The following is a 26,316-nucleotide window of genomic DNA, read 5'->3' as shown; positions in this document are numbered from 1 at the left end:
TCACTAACGAATGCGACTTCGGAGGAATCTTGGTTAAGGTCCGCAGGTGCTTGTGTTCGACAGAGCCTGGTTAACTCTAGGATAGCACATTAAAATTGCCATTTGACAGAGAGATGGCCACACAGCCCTGTCATGTAGTCCCAAACATGAATATGACTTCTGTGGCAAAATGCACTGTGTCAGCACTAGCACTTGCAATTTGCACACAAAAAATAAAAAAATAAAAAAAATTTTTTACAGAAAGTGATTACATTCATGCAATACTTTCTCAGCTAATTCTAAGATGACTTCCCAGGCAAAGGTGATATCATTAGAACTTGTGTTAGCGGCAACAATAGCGAATCGCAGTATGTATGTATCGCGCAGGTTTGCGGGCACAATATGAATTCGACCATCTTCATTAATTGTTTTCAGCAGCTTTTCGTTGATTTCATTAGTGCCCTGAGAAAGAAAAAGTAAAAAAGTCAGAATTAAAGAGGCATAAACCGTAACTATGGTAATGTGTCAAATGCAAGAACGTCAATACAAGATGACAAAATGTAAACATATTGTCATTGGTATTTAGTTTCATTATTTTAATCATATTCATGATTTTAAATTTACATAACTTTACATAATTTAAATAGATTAATTATTCACTGGGTTTTAATTTTTCTCATTACGCTGACTGGAAAATGCGCTAAATTAAAACCCAGTGAATATGTAAAATTTAGCATAGAATGCATTATCTAAATGATAAAACCATGAATTTAAAACTGAATACGCCTGAAATGGTAAATCAGCAAAATTTAAACCCAGTGAAAATTAGTCATTTTTACAGTACTCACATGGTTTTATTTACAGTGTGAAAATAGTGAAATTAAATATTGTGCTTTGGGTGGCCAATCTGGTTTCCATGGAAGTGATTTCTCAATAGCATAAAGTCTGGTGGCCATTTTGATTTGAAAATCGATAAAAATATATACAATACACCATTCCGACAAATCCCGCCCTCTAGTGACCAAGCCCTCTATGACATCAGAATAACAAATATGAGTGGAGACAATACTGTTCAAACTGACAATTGTGTTTGGTCGTGTAGTCATTTGTCAAATAAAATATAATTTAGTAAAATACCTACAAAACCCAATCAACAAACAAAAGCAATGCTTTGAATAAACTTTGTGCGACTCATTCATGCACAGAAGTGCTTTGTCACTAGAGGGCGCAATTTATTGGAAAATGTGTCTGGTTACATCAAGTTTTTTCTATGAATTTTCAAATGTTAACTCATGCAAGCATTGTATCACACATACTATGTCCATATTTAAGTTTATACTACTTTGTAATATTTCATCTGCTCATATTGTCAATATAAATAAATTCTTTTTCAGTTTTTACGATATAAATTCCCTCTTCTAACAAAAAATTTAAAACCATTAACAAATCTATCAGGGACAGTGCATTAGTAACTCTTGAAGGGATATGATGGCAAGTTTGAAAAAAAGAGAAAAACAAAATTTATGACAAAAACAAAATTTTGAACAATTAATCATGAGCCTAGAAAGTATATAGCAATTACTTCATCCAGAAAAATATTCTTAAATCATTGTTACTTAACACAATTGCTTCATTAATTTGGTTTGGCGCCGCCTTTCTTTAAAACGTTTTTTTCTTACTCTTGTCAACAGATAAAAATAGTATATATAAATACCTTGAGTCGAAAACACACCAATCCCATTATGACCTCGGTGACGATTTCAAATCGTGGATCACTTTTAACAAGTGCTTCAAATTCATGAGCTAACTTCACATGCTGTAAGAAAACAAATACTGGTACAATTATCTACATTTGATTGTAATTGCAGCCCTCTATTTAAGTTTGGGATTTTTGGGGGGATTTGAAAATTTTTCTTTAATTTTGTGATGCACACATTTTTAACTAACCATGCAACCAGCTGGCATTGGCAGCAAGGAGACATCGATCACATATCATCGTCATGCTTACCGTTCTGATGTATTCCTGAAGGTATTTAACACCAAACAATCGTAAGACAAACCACAGTTTGAGCGATCGAAATCTTCGTCCAAGTGGTATCTGCCAGTGCTGAAAGGAAATTCATGAATATGTTCATTATGCCTTTGTTACCATTTTGCCAAGAAAATAAAATTAATAATTACCATTCAGACAAAAAACAATGACAAAATAAAAGTACTGTATTTGCTTTATTAGTAGTACATCATCGATTGACTCACACGGTTTCACAGAAGCCGCCATCCATGTCCGTCCTTACGAACCTGTGCATGATCATGTTTGGAAAGACTATATTTGACCTCAGTTAAACGAAATGATTTGATTGGACATGCCAAAAAGCTGGATATATGTCAAAATAAATGATATTTTCAATGATTCATTATAGAATACATTTAATTGTTGGTTTACATATGTTTTTATTTGAGATGTGCTTCTAATAGAGTAAATACGGTAGTTGCAGTAATATTATTATGTTTTTAGGAAGCGTATACCGGTATACATTTTCTCATGAATTAATATCAAAATATGCAAAAATAATATAAAATGTACCTAATACGGTTATACCCTTGATTTTTTGTAAATTATTGGGACACATTTTAATAATGGCATTTCTGCCTTCTGCTTACTCGTAACCACAACCATATGAATAGCACCCTCAACTTGATAATAAAAGTAACTCACTCTAAAGTCTGTAACCTCAGTTTGTTTTTCATGTTTGAGATAGAGTGGGTCAACGTTGAATGCATCTGTGATATCAGCACGGTCTTTTATCCATAAAGCCGAACAGTCAAAGTTTACTCTCAACCATTTATGGGGATTGAAGTTAAAAGATTTAGCAAACTGTAAATAAAAAAAAAATATATATTTTTTAAAAACTTTGAATGTGAAACAACAGGTAAAACAACGGATGTAGGTAGTAAAGCTCAGAGTGGTCGGCATAGTAACTCATGACAGCATGTAACCAATGAAAGCTGCACTCATGTGGATGCGTCCGTCTAATTGGTTGATAAATTAATAGGACTTGAATCCTAAGGCAGCCATTGGTTCAGATATTGTTATATCTGATGTACATGGGACCATATTTAAATCAACCTGATAGATTCTATTCATTGGTTTTTAATCACATTAGCTTCAACTGATTTTCATTTTATTCATTGTTTTCGTCGACTAAGTGCATGTAGCCAATCAGTGAGTTGGTGATTTCTTGCATAATAATAGGAGACAAGCCATGGTGTTACTGGCCATAATTCTGAGATACAAATTTTAAAGCCTAAAAGTTACAATGTGTTTCACAGAGGCTGGAATTATTTTAAACAGTAAAGTCGTGAAACCAGTGTGGTTATGACTTCTGAGTGCTCACTGTCAACAGATGATGGAAATTACTGGTAGAGAATGATTTCTTGTGAATTGAGCATTTTTCAGGTGGAGGGTACCTTATGAACAGCTTTTAATTTCCCCTCTTTCCTTTATATTAATTAGCATACTTCAAAAGGCCCATAAAATAAATGTTGTCCCAGAGAATTGACTATTTCAATTTATTGCTCATTGGCTGCACCTGATGACAGAAGAGTGTTTAAGGTTAAACAAATTGTATTTTACATGACCAAGCTATATATGCAATAAAAAGACAATTTTAGGTTGTTATGTGAATGTGTGTGTGTGCTTCTTTCATCTGCTTCGAAGCAAAAGTACATAAACTGCCAACACTGTACATAAAAAAGTCTGAAAGTTTTTCCTGGATACCACAAATACAATATATTCAAAAAAAATATTAAAAAAACATTATTATACATTTGGCAGCAGAAACAATTGAATTTAATCATCAATAAAAAAAACTGTATATCGGTAGATGGGATTGACATGTAACAGATGAATCTTTATTTGGAAATGTATACATTAGATGCACTCAAGTACCGTAAAATCTGTATTAGAAGCCGCATCCCTAATAGAAGTCGCACCCATTCTTTTTGAACAATTGAAAACTAAAAATTCATCATTTCTCATATGTGTAGATGCTCTAATAGAAACCGCATCCTCTCTGTTGTATTGTACCATTTTAATAGAACCACAGCTTCTAATACAGATTTTAGTAGTACTAGTATTTTCTCACTATATGTAACTTCGAAATGTTAATTCTGATTGTAGCAAATTACAGTGCAGTTGTAGCAGACTATTCAGGTCATTGAGAGAAGATGTCCTCACCTCTACACCGTCCAAATAATGTCTGAATTCTGGACATATAAAAGCACTACCAGCGTACGCTGCATCTATATGCAGCCATACATCCTCTTCCTCGCCTAGACAAAAACACAGACAAAGTAAGGGATTTGAGATAATATCAACTGAAGGCGAATATCAATTAAGAAAGTGCTCTGGTTGATGTATGTAACCATGGTAACATAGATGATTCAGTTCAAAATTACCTGACTTACTTTTGTAATGCTCATCATGAAAGTAAAATACAGTGCTATAAACCTCACTTTATCCTTTTGACCTTTAACCCCCTCTGATCACCAAAGTGGATTTCTGTGATCTTTCACAAAAAATAAACCCCAATTTTTTCAAAATTTTGATCATAATCTGTCACCAATTAAAAATTATGTTCATCTGGTCCAAAAATATCAAATTTAGAGAAAAATACATAAAAATAGATGAAATGTCGCATCAAAATTTTGGCGGGAAAAATTCGTATCTCAAAGTGTGAACTTTCTGTAGATGAGAATATACATCAACCTTAAATTCACTCCTGATATTACACATAATGATTGATTGATTGATTGATTGATTGATTGAATGAATGAATGAATGAATGAATGAATGAATGAATGAATGAATGAATGAATGAATGAATGAATGAATGAATGAATGAATAAATAAATAAATAAATAAATAAATAAATAAATAAATAAATAAATAAATAAATAAATAAATAAATAAATAAATAAATAAATAAATAAATAAATAAATAAATAAATAAATAAATAAATAACATCTGTACTCACAAACAGCACCGATTTCTTTGAGGTTGTCAAAGGCACAGCTCGGCGTAGTCCCAAGAGTTGCACAAACCTGAAATTATATTTTTTTTCAAAATGAACCACAGTTTAAAATTTCATTATCATATATTTTGTATTGTATAAAAACAAGAAACAAATTTATAAAAACAAAAGCATAAAGAAACATGCACAAGCCTCTTAAAACAAATGATGATAATAATATATCACAAGTGCATAAAAACAAACGAAGTTGGAAAGTTAACATAGAGGAAGTTTGTTAATGCTTACAAAAAAAGGTATCAGCCCTTTTGCCTTGTCTTTTTGTATGGCTTCTTTTAATACATCACCTCTCAGCGAGTATTTATCATCTGATTTTAATAGTCTCATTCTGACACAAGCTATCAAACCAGCTCGCTCTACTGATGAATGCGACTGCAACAGGAGAAAAAATAAAATAAGAGCAACAGAGAAAATTAAAGGGTGATGGTCGTTGTGTCGCGTCCTGTTCGATATAGGACTCATAGCGACGTATACAACGCGTGTAAAATACATTGTTTGTTTCCATAGAATTTGAACACACGCTGCGCGATGACTACCGCCCTTTAAGCAAATAGTTACCAAGGTCAATCTTCAGTTTTAATACAGCCTCTGTTTAATTTTTCAGAGGGTCATTAAAACTGAATATTGATGGTCATTGAGGAAACTATATGTTTTAATATACTAGTAAGAGTATACACAATATAAATCGAACATGGGAGTTTTTGTTTTTCTGTTAACGTGTGCAATACATATATGTCACTGGGTTTTGCCAAAAGTATATTTTAAGTATATTTCTGGGCATTTTGAAAAAGCGCATGATGGTAAGAATTGTACCATTCACAACACAATAAGTATGAAAAGAACACCCATGATCAGGGCTAAAAAAATTGGGCAATTACCGTAATAGAAAATTATGCAGATAAGAAAATGCAGATCTCAAGTTTGGGTTGAACTGTATATCAAATTATCTGCAGCTCACAACAAGAAATTACCGGTAAATATTACCACAATTGGGACTATTATGTGTGTTAAATGTCTTATCAAGTATAACTATTTGTTGTGCTCAAAATTTCACTAAAGCACAATTATTTGTCTCACATATTGGAGATGTACTTCTAATAAACTAAATACAGTAGTGTAAATTACTTTTATTTTCATTGAAAGAATGAATCAGTGAAAATAAAACCCAGCGAAAATAAAGTTTTTTTAGTTTTTATCTTTTTTTCATACACAAGGGGTTAGAACTACATCACTGAACGTTCTACGTTGCTAAGACGTGCACCACTGTATCATGTATTTCTATGGGCTCTCTGCAAGCTGCTTTGGAACACCGGTCGAAGAGCCGGTGAAAACAGCTACCGGTACAGTCGAGGAAACAACACAAACTCAACATTTAAGTAATACTGAGTGTAAGAAGTGGGATACAGATTCATTATCGATTCAGATTTTATTGTCAGCAATCCCCTATTTTAGTGACTTTATTCATTGTATTTTCTCTGCTTTATTTCTTATTTATTTTTAATATTTATAATTATTTTGAGAGGTATTAAAGCCAGGAGCTTTAACTCAATATTTTGGTGTATGTGAATTTATATATGTTGCACGTGTAGAGATAATATTGTTACACTGTTTGAGTCTCAACAACTACCCTAAAGTACATTTTTTGAGAGTTTTTGTTTTTACTGTGATGGTTGCCAGGCGGTGAAAATACCTGGATGTCCACCCTTGAATATAATGTATGCATACTAAAGATTGCTTGACCTACCTGATCTGATGTATACGCTACTAATTTTGACATTATGTCATAGTTGTCCATTTCAGTATTCTCTGACTTGCATCTTATAATGTGTTTTGTCTTAGCAGCTAGTAGAGAAACTAACGTTGCTTCACTCGCTGTGCCCTATTAACAAATCATAATATATACGCTATAAATTATTTGTCAGTTTTCAGTTTAACTATAAGTCCAAGCCACCCTAAAATTGGAATGCAGAAATGTCACTACTAGTTTTTAAAACTTTTATGAATATTGTGGAATTAGAAAGAAAAAATGTGTACGTGTCACACACAGGTAAATTTCAAATTGCCACATGGAGACAAGAAATAAACGTTTTGGAATGAAGTCCAAATAGAGTTTGCAATAAAAGTTCTTTCAATCAAAAAAAAGATTATTAAGTAAATTGTTTTATTGAAGTTTGTAGAAATATTACAATAATGACAAATATATTTTAATAAATCAATATACAATGCAACTGTTGGCTTACATGTGCTTCTATTGGAGATGCTCTTCTAATAGAGCAAATACGCCATTATCTAGGTATAAAAATGGTCACACTTTTGAGCACTCAGGGGCACCCACCTACCCAGCATGCATCAACTGCCCCGCCGGGATATTAGTGCTCTGAAACCCAAATACAACAGAGCATTCTGTAAACTTTAATACTTCTCAGGTGGTACTATTGTGTAATAAAGTTATTAATTTGTTTACCTGGATGACCCCACCCCCAGATCCTCCTTCACTAACGATAAAATCTGTTGGTAATCGTAACATCTTTGCCAACCAATCCATCATGACGATCTCTAATTCTGTACAAGCAGGACTTGCAATCTATGGAATCATAGCAGTCATTATTTAATAAAATATGAACTATACTCTCAGTGTGACAAAGGCATTCCTTTTATCTTTATTTATATTTATAAATTTCATAATTCAAACTGAAATGAGAAGTTTCTATTGACCGATTGAACAACATTGGACATGTTCAAATGATGTCATTGCACACAGTGCTTGTTGATTGGCTTGTTGGATTCATCTGTCATTGAAATATACATGTATATTTTTATAAAGATGAAGGGAATACCTTTATTTCACTGAGAGTAATTATGGGAACAATTTCCCTGATTCTGGTTCTTATTGACTGTTTATTACTAATCCAAATCAGTGAAAATAGAAGAGGTGGCCAACTTGTTTCCATGGACAAGAGATTTGAATTTTTCACCATATAGTGTGATCAGCAAGTCATTTAGCGCAAAATGGGGTCAACTTTAGAAATGCTTTATTTTGAATTCAAATCTCTATGATGTCCCTATGAATTTTATTTATTAGCTATAGAAATGGATCATGTGATGAAACTTCTATGTTTTATTTTATTGTGATTTTGCTTCAGTGCTCTCAATCGCCTAGTGAATAATAGAAGGGTATGAGAGTTCAGAGGTATAGATGTACCAGGGTGCGTGCCCTTTCGAAATGAAGGATACAAACAATTTATCACAATATCTTCTGATACTGTATATCCTCGGAGGTGGAGCTACGTCACAAGACGTTCCACGTTGCTAAGACGCGCACCACTGTACCACGTATTTCTACGGGCTCTGCGCACGCTGCTGAGGAACGTGGAAGCCGAGTGAAGAGTCGGTGAAAATTCAAGAAAACAAAAGGAACTCAGAAAAATTATTTAACGCAACATAAATTTGTTTCTGTCTTTCCAAATTTTCAGAAGTTGTTAAAGAATACTCTTACCCATGTGAATCCAATGCAGCCAATAGCGTCTGATAGGATATCAGCCAAAATTCCGGGATATGAATTGGCAGTGGCAAAATACGCATGGAAGTTTGGATTATGCCAGTGACTTATCTGGAATATAAAAAGTTACACATGACATAAACAAGGAATAAAGAGATCTGAATAATTTAAGCGCCAATTTTTTTTCATGCACAAAATTAAATTTTGTACCAAACAGATTAAATGTAACATTGTTTTTAGTTTTTGAAAAAAAAAATTACAAAATTGTTGTCAACATTTTATGTAGAAAAGAAGCAGATGATAAGTTGACCTATTTTGTGGAAGGTGACTGCAGTTGACTTTGGCACTCGATGGGTTCAGAAATAATACTTTATAGTGTATCTTTGTTATATAACTCATCATATTATTTTTATCAAAATACATTTTCAAACAAAATTTATTACTCACAATATCTAGTATTAAGGTAGATGTTAAAGGACAGTAGTCACGCATGTACAAGATATATGGGCCCATATAAACAAAGATGGCGACTTTGACTCTTGTGCAGACAAACGAGTACAAACTGAGATGTTACCAAGCTTTAATTAGGTATTTTTCAGGTGACTGAAAGGTATCAAAGGAGTCAATTGGTGGTAATTAGGGCAGGTCGCATCCAGGTCAAACCTCATATCATTAGAAGAGCGCATTGGATTGTGGGAAAATCAATGTTTATCAACACAAATGTCGCATATGCGCAGTGTGACGACCGCCGCCCTTCAATTGTGCATTTCGGACATTTGCGAATACTTTAGCACATATAGCAGTGCCAATATTTCATATCAGAATCTGTAATTCATCGTTTTAGTATTAGTCAGAAAGTATGAAGACTTTCTTTAATTCTGTTTTTTGAGAACAACTGTCAAATAATATGCATCATGACAATTTCACAGCGGTTTCCATAGACCATAAAGAAAACATGTTTCATTATTTAAACCCCACTAAAAATAATAATGTCCATTCGTTAATACTCCTAGAAATAAACACATACACACATACATTGTGAAACACTGCATCATTTTTTGACTATGCGCCACCAAGCAAAATTTGAAGATGATATATTCCTGCCCTAGGAAAATAATGGTAAAATGGACGAAACGAACAAAACAGGCTATTTTCACCCCATATTATACATTGATTTTTTCAAAACTATGTACAAAATCCAAATATTTTTATTTCATTTTTATCATAATTATAAATAAAATGTCGCATACCTAAAAATAATTTTTATAATTTATTATTTATAAATTATTTTTACTTATTGAGTAGCATTCCACTTTAAAAACAATCTGTGGAAATTGTTATCAAATCAAAGATAATATCATTCAACATTAATTGATCATTTAAAGTGTGAACTAATTTAACTGGAAAATCACTGATATAAATTAACATATTCTGCCAAAAAATAATTATCAGTACAATGAATATTGGAACGATCTAAAAAAATTAAAATCAAAGCATGGCTTGAATTCATGAATGTATGCAATATAGGTAGTTGTATATCTTTAAGAAAATCAAGATATCTTTGTGTGTTTGCAGTAGCCACATCTAGATTCTTGAAATGCCATGAAACACAAATTACAGCCATGGAGATGAATAACACATTTCCATGGTAACATAGTAACTAAGGAAATGTCAACGAATGAAATCATTGAAAGACCCAATACAGACACAGGAAGCCTTTAATAAAAGTAACCTTTTTATTTTAGTAGACTTCAAAACCTCTAAGTATATTTACCCAGTAACTCAGAGCAAACTCTGCGTACTAAAGATTAAATTACCATGAGTCATGCATGACATGGCAGTTCAGTGTTTTTGATAATATTTTTTAATTTTGATAATTATTTTCTACTCCATTAGTCGATCTTTATATTATTTTTGACACCATTTTTTCTGACATGGCATGAATATTTTCCTTACTGATTATGTTATTACCGGTAAGCACAATTCATTATGGGAGATCAATTCATTTGAATATATTGTATTGCACTGTAAAATTTAATATTATTTTTTTTTAAATTTGTGACAATATTTGGATTAATACATTCTGTATTCATTCAATGTGTCTTTACATCCTATGTCACCAAACAACATTTCTAGATTCTGAAAAAAAATCAATACCCACATAAAGATATTTTGACGACCATGAATAAACCCATGTTTGTTTCTTATTTTTTCATCATTTTTCAATTTATTTTGAACCACCACTGCATCATTACCACATGCTAAGACAAGAATTTTACAATGACTTAAGAGCCGATTTATTTCCAATTTCTCTGTGTAATTATCCCAATATTGAAAAATTAGTGTCTCTTTTCTCAACATCCCAACCTTGTATTATTTATCGCTTAGCTATTTACTTGTTACAAGAATTCAAAAAACGAGATAATTATGAGACAAGTTAGATGTAATATTTTAGTGATTTATGTAAATTGATTTATCAATATTTTTTTCTTCTTTTTTTGTGGTGTTGTAATTAGTAGTATGTGTTTCTTTGTAAAAACACCTCTACCTATGTATTTTTAAATATTGTATGATGGGTCACGGCCCAGTACTGAATAAAGATTGATTGATTAATTGAATTTCAATTTTTCATCATTTTAAATATTTATATTTTAGTTGTTGGAATCTTTATATATTCACATCATGAGTCGGATTTGTTCTACAGTCCGCGTCATTCACGTTTCCAGATAATATACATGTGCACTGACCTGTATGTAATAGATGGATATACCACATATCGAAAATAAACTGCATGTACAGACTTATTTAAATATCAACATCATTCCCTGCAAAGTATTACTAGTATCTGTTATTATTAGTACATTAATTAAAAAAATTAAAAGCGTATTTTTTAATAAAAGTATCCATGCATGTTCAATGACATTGGTGAAGATTAACAGTTGTGTATAGATATACAGACTATACAGACGAGTCCAACAATCAATTGATCAGCCACCCCACCTCCCACCTTGCAACTGCCATCTAATTATTCAACATGGTTACAGCATTATACTGTCAAATTTTTCAATAAAATGAATTATACGGTAGTACCTGTAAACTGCAGTGAAAAATAGTATATCATTTTTTTTTCTTTTAATTTTTCCTTACATGTAAAAACCTTTCTAAATATATATCACATACACTTCTGTATTTTATTCCACATGTTTCTAAATTTTTTGAAATGCACACTAGTTATTAAAAGGTGAAAACAAAATTGCACAGATTTAAAGAAATCAAAACTGGACTATATTCTAATGGCTTTTAATGGCCTATCCAATTATTATTTGTTGGTTGAGTTATTTATATGGACATCTGAGTTAATCAAACAGTATAACTGTAATAATAAAATGCACAATCGTGTGCCACTTGAATGCCTTCATCTGTAACCAAGGTGATACAGATAAGCACCATCAAAGCACACAACAGAGTTAAATAAAATGACTTTGAATTAAATCAATATTGGTCTACATTTTCGTTTGTATTTGGACATATGCACACAGTAAGTACACATTTGTAGAAGCTGATGGCTTTTTTTTTGCAGGAGAAGGTTTTGTGGACATCAAATGATTGGTAGGGCAGAATTTTAAAAACATTTTTTTTTTTAATTTTCTGGTAGACTATTATTAGGTTATCCTTCTCATCACTTTTATCTCAGTTTCTGCTGCATTCTGAATAAAGGTATTTTTTAATTACCGGTACTGTTGATCATTATTCACTTCATAAACTTCATCAAAATTTATTATTAGGTAAAATAAAAATAAACAAGTCATTGTCAATGACACGTTCCCGTTCCGTTCATATTTGAGTGACATATACATTCAAAGCAGATCATGACTGAAATCTCAGACCACTTTCAGTGGTCTTATCCGAACTGCACCTGCATATGTACAACACATTGTACTAAATCTGAACAAAATCTGTCCATGCATAACTGAGATCCGGGTCCGGAATGGTGAAAATGTGCGATTTCAATGCATTTTCGGCCTTAAAGCGGCCGCCATTTAGCTATCGTTAATGCGATCATGAAACAAATGCACATACATATTTGTGACATGATGTACCTTGTGTGTGTAAAGTTTGAACTTGATCAATCCAGGCAAGTCTCAGATATGGATCAAGAACTGAATTTTTAAAAACAAAATGGCCGCCAGTCAGCCATTTCGAACTTGATCCGGAAAAAAAAATGACTTGCATCAAGGTCTTATTATGTTTAATGTATGTACCAAATTTGAACAAAATCCGTCCATGCATAACTGAGATCCGGGTCCGGAATGGTGAAAATGTGTGATTTTGATGCATTTTCGGCCTTAAAATGGCCGCTATTCGGCTATCGTTAATCAGATCATGAAAAAAATGCATGTGCATATGTCCCATATAATGTGTGATGTATGAGTAAAGCTTGAACTTAATCGGTCCATGCATGTTCGAGATACAGGTGATCACGGACGGACGCACGCACGCACGCACACAGGGCAAAACACACGTCCGAACGGGGACTAAAAAGATAATGTTCCTGAACAAAATATGATACAATAAAATCATTATTGATAACAATCCATTTAAAACACAGCTTTATCAATTGGGTCATTAATTGAACTGTTTCAAAAAAGATTAAATATGTAAATTTAATAAACTGTTACAAATGTACATTGTCATATCTCTTTTTGTAACATTGAAGTAGTACAGAATGAGTGAATAAATATATTATCTGCAGAGACAATCATTTGATGAAAATTTACAAGAAAGTTTTCAATTCAGGTTGCCATGCATGTTGATAGTCAGCAAAGCAAGTTATTTGTTGCTGCATCTTTATAGCATTTTATTATTCTACTATCGTCCTCTACATTTTCTACTTTTCATTGCGACGAACCCTAGACTGAGAACAAGACTAAAATAGTGCCCATAGAAATGAATAGAAACATAGCAGATATAAATAAAGTTGTAATCCATTAAATCTGTACTACTGATAGCTTATTTAAACCTGTAGCATATCACAATGTTTTGCTTCTTGTACTATTTTTTTATTTATTGAATTTATTTAATACCACATGATATATTTCACATCTATAAAATAAAGCTTTTGCACACATAAATACATTTAAGTCGATTTGAATCATCTAAACATTATTTGAAACAGACCTTAAAAAATAACATATTTTTACAATATTTCTGAAATATTTTTTTTAAACCACAAAAAATGAATAATAATCTTGGCATTATAAGCATCACAAGAATTATATTTGAATTTTGTCAAATAGGAATAAATTTTTGAAATTAATATACATACATTTCTAAGATGATGGCAGAATCAACAAACGACTATGTAATCATTTTTAGGTAATACTGTAGAATACTTTATTTTTGTTTGGAATTTATTTTTGCTATTTTCGCTGAAGGGATGATTCCGTGAAAATAAAATCCAGCGAATATACTTTTTTTCCTATATTTCACATTAAACTCGTCAAAAATCAATGAAAATAAATTCCATACAAAACGCCCAAAAAGCCTTTTCAGCGAAAATTAATTCAAGCGAAAATAAAGTATTCCACAGTACTAAACTTACACACACAAATGTCTCTTGTCAACAATGCAATCTCCTTACTGATACACCAAACAGGAAATGACACAAAGAAGGAGGATTTCTGGGTAATTACAAATATTTATCATTTTGAGTGAACATAGCCAAGAAGGATAGAAGTAGTTTCCTGAATTATATTATTAATTAAAAGTTGTATTAAATATGAGATAAAACATAATGTTTATATAGCTAGATATGTAAATAGGAATAATTTTGACAAGAAAGGGAAAAAAAGTTTCCCACAACTGATACACATGTTTCCTTTTTATTTTGAAATTTCCATAAAACATTAATTTTTTTCAAAAGTTCACAAAACAATCTAAAAATAGAAAAGCTGATATGTAGAAATTTGTAACTGACATACCAGAAACACAAATTGTCTTTCCTACGCCTTAGACAATGGTGGGAAATGTTATATGAAATGAAATATATTTTTATATTCCTACAGTATTTGTTGATAATATGAGGATTTAAGATAGAACAGTGAAAACACATCAAAATCAAACATTCTCACAATATAATGTTATTGTCATATTGACACATTTTTTTAATTTTAACACCAAAAATGATGAAAATAAAGATTTTATAATAGAAGTACACCTGAAGCAAAATTAAATGTACTGCATTTACTTGAAACATGTCTTACTTTGACCATAGATTTGTTTCTATCATTTACACATGCTCTTCTATTAAAGCAAATATGGTATTGGCTATTGAAAATGTCTAAGGGATCGACCATTTGAAATTATGGAGGGTGGCTGAAAGAGTTGTTAAACACAAAAAACAAAAATTTGCATGCAGGGTGTTGCAGGGAAACGCTTTCAAAAATAAGAAAAATGTAAAGATAAGGCAGCTTAAAAAAATTACCCTGGTCACCACCCCCTATGATCTTAAGTGTTTGTGCGAAATTTCAACTGATACAATATATTTCAATCATTTACAATATCACTGAATGAATAGAGAATATAAACATACTTACCCCTGGCATTATGACTCGCTCAACATCACCCAGTACATCTTCCCATCTATCAGGCTTGTCTGGTGCCGATGAAGGAATTAATTTCTCAAGATATCCAGGTTCAACTTTCGACAGTGGTGGGCGCTTTTCAACATTGTCTAAATAGTCAGCCACATAGTCCACCATCTGTTTACCCCATTTACGAAAATCATTGCTGTCCACCATTTTAAAATGTATTTCTTTGTATTGTTATTGGTATGAAGACTTGCAACTGAAAGAAGAAAAAGAAAATTGGGTTTGAAAATAGAAAATAGGTATAAATATAAAGGGATACGGTGGTTTCGTCCCAAATCACATTCGTCCCAAGTCGATTCGTCCCACAAGTTGATTCGTCCCAAGTCGATTCGTCTCAAGTCGATTCATCTCAAGTCGATTCGTCCCACAAGTTAATTCGTCCCAAAGTCGATTCGTCCCACAAGTTGATTCGTCCCAAAGTCGATTCGTCCCACAAGTTGATTCGTCCCAAAGTCGATTCGTCCCACAAGTTGATTCATCAGCCCACTACTAACTCGCCAAATAAGCACAAACACATCCAAACAACGAACTGTTCACGTACACGTCATGCACTGGCATGCGTAATTGTTTGTTGCGCCATTTTGTTTTTGCCGACGTTATATACAAATACACCTTACGTACAACGCTGAGTTATTAGTTAATAAATACAAATACACCGTACAAGTTATTAGTCAATAAATACAAATACACCTTACGTGCAACGTGGAGTTATTAGTCAATAAATACAAATACGCCTTACGTGCAACGTGGAGTTATTAGTTAATAAATACAAATACACCTTATGTGCAACGTGGAGTTATTAGTTAATAAATACAAATACACCGGACATTCAACGTACAAGTTATTAGTTAATAAATACAAATACACCGTTCACGCAACGTGGAGTTATTAGTTAGCGTGTCAGTAACAGTTGGCATAGAAATTGACCCTGTTCAAGATCGTAATGCTGACTAAAATTTTTAAAAATGGACGAATGTGAATTGGGACGAATCGACTCGTGGGACGAATGTGTTGGGACGAAAGTGAATTGGGACGAATTGACTGTGAATCAAATATAAATGCTATATACCGGGGTATTGATTGCACAGTTTGCATCTCAGTGACTTGTTTATGCATCTTTCTGCCAATAGAACCACAGTCGAATTGTTACTTCCAAATTCACAATTTTCATTCATTTGATTTCAAAACACAATAAAGTTATCAGTATGGGTGAATTTAGAAATTAAGATATATATTTAGAAAAAAAAACATTCAAATCCTCTTAGACCTTCAGAAGCTCTGTAAGAAATTATATAAATATGGTACAAATTTGTTTTTATACACTTAGATTTAACCTTTTCAACACCAGTTCCCTCTTTTCCCTTTTTTTCTCCATCAAACGTGTTTTTATAAAAATTTTCTTCAGTGAGTTTTTTTCTTCCCCAGAATTTTCTCTGTGTAACCCCCCTTACTTTATTTACTTATTGACTCTTACACAATCCCCGGAGGGAAAGAAAATGGTCACAAAGTACAAGGAGAAATATATATATAAAAAAACAAAACAAAAACACAATATACTAAATAACAAATACAATCACTAAATTACTAAATAATACAAAATCTCTAAAATACAATCTAATATAAAATTACAAAATTGACAGCAGGCATTAAGATGTCAAGTAAGACCCTGCTTCCTGACTTCAAAGCTTTTACTTATGAACTGTGCTACTGGTATAATAATGTTTTCATTCTGTAACAATTCCATGAATTTTTTCTCTGCAGGTTTATTTTCAAATGCTGGGATCATATCCTTAGCTTTATTGAACAGTTTGGCACGCAACTCATTATATTTGTTGCATTCCAGCAGAAAATGCATTTCATCTTCAATTAGACCTTTGTTACACATGTCACAAACCCTGTTGTTTAGTGGGATTTTTTTATGACGACCCATTTCAATTTTGAGACTATGGTCACTAAGACGAAATTTGGTAAGCACACTACGCAGTTCAAATTTTTTTAGCTTAACTAAATATGGCTCAAGTTTTAAATCTGATTTGATTAGCCGATATGTTCTTGGTTTGTTTTTCTCATTTGCTTTGGTGCGGTTATCATTATGGACCTCACCTTTCCATCTTGTTAGAAATAAATCCTTGATGCCCAAATCAATTTGTTTCATTTGTGCCGAGGTTAGTTTATCACAGTTGTTAACTGAATGATATTGTTGGATATTGTTTAATAATGATGTCACTTCTAGATACCATTTACTTTTAATGTTTTGGTTAACCACAAAAGCTTCCTTGAGTAACGCATTATTAGAATTCATGGCCCGACTGTAATATTTAATTATTTGTTTTTTTATAAATACGTCTAGGGGGTATCTGCCTAACTCGCTATACATGGCCATAATTGGTGTGTGTTGTGACGCCCCCAGTAGATACCGACAATAACTTAATTGAACGAGTTTCTAATGGTCAATCGCTAAACTAAAAAATCTCTGCTCTTGACTTGATCCACAGATTTCCTACAATCCGCGTGCACTTTGATAGCGATAACTTGTGCGATGCGAATAAACTTGTGAAAAATGTTACTACAAAATGGGCGTGGGAGCTTGTCAAATTGCCGTTCCAATAGCTAGCAAAAAAATGTAAACTGAAGCGAATGATAAATAGATCAATGCATACTTTTCGTTGAGGTTTCAGAGTCGCCACCAAATCCAACAGAGTGCGCATCGATGAAATTCAGCAGTAGGTCGCCGTCAAGACTAGGATTCCAAACGCATATGAGTGATAAGTTGCGGCTGTTCAATAAACGCCAAACTGCGGGAGACCGCGGCTTTGTTCTCTTTTTACCTCCATGGTTGTCTGAACACTAAATCGTATAAATATAGTACAGGCAATACTTTTATTCTGAGTAACCGTTGTGATAGCATGCCGGTATTATTAATCGCCAGTGTTTATTTAGTAAATACGAGAAGACACTTATTTGGCTGTTTGAACTCATTTTAAAAAACGGGGATGGACAAATTAAATACGCTCTGAACTCGGAGACGGACGGAGTTTTGAAGAGAATTCGGACAGAAAAAAGATCTAAACGAGACATGTTTACATGTTACTCACCAATTCCTTTCGGTCCTATACACTAGCACGATAATGATTGCCCAATTTGACTCCCATCCTTTTAATGGTGTGGTCGCCCCACTGTAGGGAGTTTTCAAACGTGAGGCGATTCTTCTAAACACGCCCACTTGTTGAAATCCATCCAATGTAGGAAATACGTCAGCACTTCACTGAGTGACACGACGTCACGACGACAGAAGAGTTTTAGTAACAAGAGAGCTCCGGAAAGCTTCATCGGTTGCTAGGCGACCTGCGAAGGATTTGTTTAAACCCTCTTTCATTCTCTGTGCTCGGAATGAATTAAATTAAGGTTGACTTTACATTTTTCATTAATCTCACCCGTGACTGCCATGAAAAGACGTTAAATTAAAATGAAACGCATTTGCCTTACAGCGGGCGCAAGGGAGTTAGCATACTCCCTAGAAAAGTCTCTATGAATATTGCAATATAGTGCGGAACTTTCTTCTTGGCGCTATTAAATGATCTAACGTTATGAAAACGATTTGCTACAATTTGTGACAATCTCAATCCGCCCGGTACTGCGTGATCATGGAATAATTATTTTTTGTCTCGGTACTTGCTATAGCTAATTTGTTGATCTGTACACATATTATTGGAGGTCGCGTCAACCGTCGTAACATTGATAAAGATTTTTCCTGGGAAATTGCGAGTCACTCACAAAGCTCGTTTGTGCCCGCTAATAAAAACATAAATACCAGAATTTAATCGGGAATACTAAGGCTCAACGCACGTAAGTAGGGTCCATGTTTGAACGATATAAGGTTTTCCGACAAAATGCTGGTATGCACGGTGTAAAAACAAATCATCTATAAACGACCCATCTTTACACGCCCTCATTGTACTTATCGAGGCCTTTCAAGTTACCAGACAAGTGTGACACGACGATGAATTCGCCCATGCCGTAACACTATTATTAAAATATATATGATATAGTCATTGTACTGTAAAAACACTTTAATTTAGCTGGAATTAATTTTCGCTAAAAAGCCATTTTAGGTGTTTTGTGTCATATCACTCGTACGACTACTCATCATGGGCGTTGTCAGGATTGTCACGGGTGACGCTCGTATTGAAACAATATCAAGCGTATTTTCACAATGTGCTAGCAACAAGCGTGGTTTCTAAAACAAGTTCATTGTCCTAAATTATAATTTTGGCGGAAAGAGTAATTTTATTTTTTATTGAAACATAACAAACAAATACAAATAATCAGGGCAGATGCACTATGAATGGAGCAAGTACAATAACTCGTCAATAGATAAATATTACTTTTTTTAATAACAAATTAGTCCCAAAAACGTGTGTTTTTGTGACAGCGACTTAGAATAAGTGAACCATTTAGCATAATTTAATATTCAACAAACTATGTAAATTCGTTTCTTGAACATAAAATTTAACACGACAGAACGCGAAATGGGGAGCAGCCCGGGGTGGGGTACTTCCCCATTAAGTGGGTAAGGGTGTGAAGCTCACATCGCGTAAACCATATACTTAGTTCTAAACCATTTTTTTCTATTTATATATCCACTTCTAAACACAAGCAACTTTCGCAACCAGTGAGCGCATCCGGGCAATGCATTTTATTCAGCCTTTTCCGGTATTTTGCTTTGAATATAAGGACCTGTGAAAAAGTAAATAAATGCTACACACTTCTAAACCAAAAGATTGATAAATGATCACCCGCTTCTAAACAAAATAACGTGAAATAACACCCTAGTTGGGCGGTGGTGGGTGGAGCAGACCAAGTTTTCCTTCGCGTAGATTCGTGTTCGTTCTAGCACAGTCCCTCAACACCAGGAGCTGTGGTTGTAGTTTTGACCGCTTTGAAAGGAGTGTTACCGCAAATCACCGCAAGGTCACAGGTCAACTCGCACCAAAACCAACTCGCACCAGACCAACTCGCACCAATGCTAACTTGCACCAATGCCAACTCGCACCAAACCAACTCGCACCACCACTAATGTATTGGGCGATTTAAGAGGCATTCAGCTTTGCAGTTAAAAATAAACAGGTCGATTCGTCTAACTATTCCAAATACCTTAACTGGAAGCAAAATTACATAAGATTTCCCACCAGGGTCGATAAAATCGACAATTACCAATGTCAACCGAAAACATACGCCGCCATCTTGTTCTTGGCGTAAAACTAGTTCCAGTACTGTAGGTTCATTTTTCGGCGAAAAAAAGGTATTTGTGGTCGCTAGATAGATGTTTTACCTGGTTAAAATTATGAAAACTGCAGAACGCCATAAATTTGTAGGCGGGTGTCGAATCCTCGGTCTATGCGACTTTTCAGGATTGTGGGAACCGAATGAACAGCGGAAGGAGGCCAACCTACAGGACTGTACTCTGGGCTATCGCTATATATATGCTAAAACTACGTAATCCTTGTGTAAGTCGCGCATTACCAAAATTGCAGTTTCAAATACCGACGTCTGAGACGATCTACGCCAGTTATGAATGCTACACATTACCGAACCGGCAGTTTCAAATACTGACGCCTCCTACAATGGTAAAATAGCGCAATACTTGTGCAAGTCACACATTACCAAGTCGGCATGTTCAAACGCTGACACCTTGAACAATAGTAAATCCACACCACGTGTGGTGCCGGGTTCTCTCGTACGTATTGTGGTGCCAGGATCTCTTGTGACCAATCCGAATTCAAGTAGGGAATAGACTTCAATGTTCAATAAATACATTAACACATACATATATTTTTTAAATAATAAAGATGCAAAAACAATAATAGAAATAGCAAAATACAAAGAAAACTGTTTCAAAACAAGAGAGGTAAAACTGAAAACAATATATTCAGCTAACTCAAGATAAGGTCATGTACATGCATTAGTAAACCAAACATTCACCAACACAAATATGGAAAAGATTCCAAATTAATTTACCATTCATTTTTTTTTTCTACTTTTATTTGCTTGTTTGATTGTGTGTATTTTTATTCTCATTTTAATTGTTTGTTTTTATCCACATCTGTATTGCATTTTAGTCAAAATCCCAATAGGGATACGCAATTGATTCACAGTCAATTCGTCTCAATTCACATTCGTCCCAACACATTCGTCCCACAAGTCGATTCGTCCCAACACATTCGTCCCACAAGTCGATTCGTCCCAATTCACATTCGTCCTACAAGTCGATTCGTCCCAATTCACATTCGTCCCACAAGTCGATTCGTCCCAATTCACATTCGTTCCAATTCACATTCGTCCATTTTTTTTAATTTTTGGTCAGCGTTACGATCTTGAGCAGGGTCAATTTCTATGCCAACTGTTACTGACACGCTAACTAATAACTTGTACGTTGAATGCACGGTGTATTTGTTTATAATGTCGGCAAAAACAAAATTGCATAATGAACAATTACAATGTGGGACGAATCAACTTGTGGGACGAATCGACTTGAGACGAATCGACTTGTGGGACGAATCGACTTGGGACGAATCGACCGTCCCCCACGCAGATTATTATTATTATACAGCGTTGCATAGACTAAGCTTATTTCGTATTTTTCATGATCGGCATGAGGCCGATTGGGTGGACGAACGTGAAGCTTTGGACAGCTTATCCACGATATGAAACTGTCTAGTAATCATGAATGTTGTATTAGAGAATTTACTCCGTTTTCATACACTTGTATACTACAAGCAGAGTAGGAAATCAGCAGAGTAAACTACCGTGCAACCTGTGAGTAATTGCTCTTGCCGCCATGATAATGAGATGCGTTCAGAACTATATACAACGTAAGTCATTGTTCTATGTGTAAATATTTGAACTTGCTGGTGTGATAATCTGTTCTATTCATAACTAAACGCAGTGTTAGTCATTGTTCTACGTGTGATCTTTCCATTACTAGTACTTTCTTTGTCGGGAGAGTGACGCATTATAAAACTTTCATTGTTTCCTGCGACAAAGCACCACGCTAGCATGTTTATACTGGTAAGAGTGTGTGGCGTCAGCAACCGGTCTTCCTTTGTCAGTTACCGCTAGTGGTGTCACGTTTACTTATGATAAGCATTTGTCATATTTTATTTACAGACATCACAAAAGATCACGAGTTTGGGGCCAAGCTTATTTAATGAAATGGATCTGTTTTTTAAAGGCGACGGCCTTGGGGATAATGTTAATCCTCCGTTCACAACGTACAAAAAAATGCACACGTACACGTGATTTTTAATAAATATTAAGGTAGCGAGAAGGTTTTGTGACGTTTTTAAATATAACATTCTCTGTCTGTTGTCTCGTTCAGAACAGTAATTTAGATTATATATATCAAAAGACTAAGTATAGAGGTGCAAGTTCGCACAAACTGGACAGACATTGTTTACATAATTATCACGTGACATCAAAAATGGCGAACCTTGTAAAAATGACCGCGATTGCGAGAGCACACTGCGGAATTTCCTGGTGAAATTTACGTCATGCATTGTCCGTAATCAAGTCCATTGAAATGCGTCTCCGATAATCAAAAGACCTATTATTCCGATTTCTATTTTGTTTTTTTGTCCCCAAATTATTTCATACTTGGCACCTTTAACAGACTATTATTCTGTGACAAAGCATTTTCTTTAAAAACCCAGACATATTTCGCACCAACATTATCAGTTACATGCATGAGCTGAGTGAAAGAAAATATTTCTAAGCCTAAAATAAAACCTAATATTACACCTCTTTGTGTATTTGTTAATTTTACAGATGTTTGTCATGACAGTATGTTTGTAAATATCTAGAAAAATCTCGTCTTTCGTTGATAATTTCGATTGTTTGTTTGGAATATCGATCTCCGTTGGTTTCTCCATACTGAGTTTTAATAGGAAGGGCGTCGATCAACACCGTGACAATCAGCCGAGAGAAGACAAACATTGACCGTAATTCATGGGGATCATGTCCGTAATTCGTGGGCTGAAACTCCAAATAATTAATCAAGTATTATTATTTTAATATATATTTTATTTTACATCGCAAAACTAAACCATGCCCAAAACAGAGCTTGAGTTGTTCGCGGTGAAACAACCGCATTGAAGACGATGCAACTTCAACTAGCCATTTCTTACCTTGAAATAAAAAAAAAAAATCGAAGAGCATCGGGGAAAATATTAATAATAATCCTTATCAATCGCTTGCTTTATTTTATTCGAATCCATGAAATTCACGATATTTTTTAAAACATTGTTGGCAACTTCCGCGCTAAAAAAGATTGAAAATGTGGGTGTGGTTATTTTGCAAAGTCCTGTTGATAATACGGACAAATATGGTTCTGTGACCCAGGTCGTGCTCCGATCAGGTGACTCTCAGCCAATCAATGATGTTGTAACAAAGCATATTTGACGCTAATTGAAGGGTCGTCGTACAATCCAATCACCGGCGTCGATTCACATAATTTTTTGTGTATTCGCTGAAAAACATATATTTTGACAAACTGAAGGAATTTGACCTTAGTTCAAAAAGAAAATTCTAGGCTAAGATACATTAGAGTTCACGCGAATCATTTTTCTCTGCAAGTTGTGAAATAAAGTAAACCAGATTAGCGTCGATGATTTTCAGCCCTGAAGGACTTCCGTGTGAATCCTGAGTTTTGAATTGTTCATCGACTGGCCACCAAATAGTTATGGCTATAACTAAATTTGACACGTTTTTCTTTTAAGTCCAATAAATTATTCATACATGTCAAGCTCTGTTCGATTTTTTCAGGGCATGTGGCCGTTTTTAGTCGAAAATATTTTTTGTGGGAACACTTTTGCGGTACGTATACGGTATAGACCGAGCTCATTCAATGATCGTGACTTAATTTTAAAAATTTAATGTCAAACTTTACAAGACGTGGACCGATGTGGATTCGGTATCGTTATTTTTGGAATTAATCACTAACATTTCCTCGTTTCTCTGCTCTGTCAAAAGGAGTTACCTAGGCTTTTTTCTCGTAACTGTCTCATTAAAATAAAAAAAAAATATTACATCTAGAACAAGCACCCAAAACACGTAACAAGAGGTTCCAGTTCAGTTGCTTTCACAGTCACTTGGGGGCTGAAAATCAATAAATACTAATTTTCAATAAAAATCATCCGCTATACGTATATAAATAAACAAGTTGTGAAACACTTCACCGAGTAAATCGACACCCTGTCGGTTTCAAATGTCGATTTCTTACCTTAAAATGCGAAACAAAAATTTTAGAGGGGATCAGGTGTTACGTTAATAACCATTGTTCATAATCGCTAACTTGGTTTTATTCAAAACGGCACAAATCGCGAGTTTTCTGGTGATATCCGACAATTTCATGAACGAAAATGGCTAGCAGCCAGAATCAAGGGGGATTCGCATAGAGTTCTGGGTAAATCAAGGAAATACTCGCTGTTACGGCACGCCTGATTGGCTGAAAATGAGTATGCGCACTTGATTTACCCATAACTCTGCGCGAATCCCCCTTGATTCTGGCTGCTGGCGATTTTCGATCATGAAATTGTCGGATATCACCAGAAAACTCGCGATTTGTGCCGTTTTGAATAAAACCAAGTTAGCGATTATGAACAATGGTTATTAACCTAACACCTGACCTCCGCTGCACTTTTTGTTTCGCATTTTAAGGTAAGAAATCGACATTTGAAACCGACAGGGTGTCGATTTACTAGGTGCCGTGTTTCACAACTTGTTTATTTATATACGTATAGCGGATGATTTTTTTTTTGAAAATTAGTATTTATTGATTTTCAGCCCCCAAGTGACTGTGGTTGCTTTCACGATACAAGTGTCATACAACTACTACATTTGAAGTGTCGTACAGAATTTAATAATAGTTAATACTAGTTGTATGTTCACACTTTACTACCAAAACCACCATTTCGACCACGCATTGTGCCAGTTTTCAGTGTTTGGGCGAGCGGTCAATGTTTTCAATGAGCGAGCGAGCGAAAAAAAAAACGCGATTAAAATGCGGTCGGTTTCCGGTCGGACAAGACTGCGTGGTCGGAAATTAAGCGAAAAGCGGTCGATGTAAAAGCGGAAGGTTGGCGAAATGAGTACTGTATGACCATGTTTCTCCGACCATGGATTTAAAATTTTAGCTCCATGCTCCACGAAGTCTCGACTGACAATAATGCTGACAATGGACGTTAGATAAACACGCATTGTTTGCAACTGGAAGCTTATCACCCGTTATATCAGAATCGTCAACAACAGAGTATACAGATAAGATGTTATCATTTAAACCCTTTCAAAGATAAACATTATGCAAATATCCACTAAACGCCAGTTGCAGTCTTTTCTGCTAGTGTTTTAAAACACTAATTTGAGCAACGTTATTTCGCAATTTCGATCTTTTGTAAACCTGGTGTGATGTATCAAGGTCTAAAGTAACCGTTTTATCATTTTTTGAAAAATCAAGAAAAAAGTGAAAATTTCCCTTCTCGCTACCTTAAGTACAGACTGAACAAAAATTATTTAACAGACATTTGAACAACAGCTGTTCAATCCATCAGTAAGTATATATGTCAACATGTTCTCCAAGAATGGATTCTCCCTCCCCCCCAAAAAAAATCTATTTTTGTACAACTATTGTCCGTATTATTTCCTGTGTATAAATCTCACTTGGTACGTTCACGTTACGGGATCTCGGAACGTGCCGACATTTTTAATTCTTCGTGTTTGTAGAGGGATTATAGCAGTTACGTTCACGTTATTGGGGACCCGCTTAGAACCGAATCGGCTCGTGCCAAAACCACGCCTTCATTCGTCGATATGTTATTTGGCCCAAACAAGGAAAACAATACGCATATGATGATAATACTAATTGCTATATTGAAATTATGTTCATTTGTTGTTATAGTATTCAATGTAGTGCATCGTGCCCACAAACAGTAGAGAAGATTAAAAACAATTACCAGTATTTGTTCACGCCAATAACGCCGATAACATTCTACTACAACAACCGACCATATATGGCTGCACTTCCCTCCATCGTCTTGTCATACC

The 26,316-nt window shown here is 34.3% G+C and overlaps 1 protein-coding gene across 2 annotated transcripts; it reads right to left on the bottom strand.

Annotated features, from left to right (window-relative positions):
* Positions 1–89: 89 nt before the first annotated feature.
* LOC100374376 (aromatic-L-amino-acid decarboxylase-like) lies at positions 90–26,316 on the bottom strand. Of its 2 annotated transcripts, none has more exons than XM_002735337.4 (12): positions 26,226–26,316; positions 15,166–15,415; positions 8,567–8,680; positions 7,535–7,654; positions 6,815–6,949; positions 5,299–5,442; positions 5,017–5,083; positions 4,217–4,311; positions 2,696–2,854; positions 1,988–2,086; positions 1,694–1,795; positions 90–441 (listed from the first exon to the last, which is right to left on the bottom strand). In XM_002735337.4, exons 2-12 carry the CDS (start codon positions 15,367–15,369, stop codon positions 235–237), a joined length of 1,446 nt encoding a protein of 481 aa, XP_002735383.1. In that variant the 5' UTR covers positions 15,370–15,415; positions 26,226–26,316; the 3' UTR covers positions 90–234. The 2 variants fall into 2 exon arrangements, with proteins under 2 accessions (XP_002735383.1, XP_085348308.1); XM_085492182.1 differs by lacking the exon at positions 26,226–26,316 and adding an exon at positions 18,315–18,397.

Source organism: Saccoglossus kowalevskii, chromosome 17 (genome assembly GCF_978046115.1).
Source record: "Saccoglossus kowalevskii chromosome 17, keSacKowa6.1, whole genome shotgun sequence".
Lineage (NCBI taxonomy): Eukaryota > Metazoa > Hemichordata > Enteropneusta > Harrimaniidae > Saccoglossus > Saccoglossus kowalevskii.
The sequence above is the reverse complement of the archived record's forward strand: the minus strand, read 5'-3'. Positions and strand labels throughout refer to the sequence as shown.

What these genes read in the sequence shown, in the direction of transcription:
- LOC100374376 (XM_002735337.4), bottom strand. Translation starts at nt 15,369, where the DNA reads ATGGTGGACAGCAATGATTTTCGTAAATGGGGTAAACAGATGGTGGAC. An exon ending in AGCGAGTCATAATGCCAGGG is followed by an intron (nt 8,681 to 15,165) that starts GTAAGTATGTTT and finishes TTTATATTCCAG; the next exon opens with ATAAGTCACTGGCATAATCC. An exon ending in ATTATTTGGACGGTGTAGAG is followed by an intron (nt 2,855 to 4,216) that starts GTGAGGACATCT and finishes TTTTATTTACAG; the next exon opens with TTTGCTAAATCTTTTAACTT.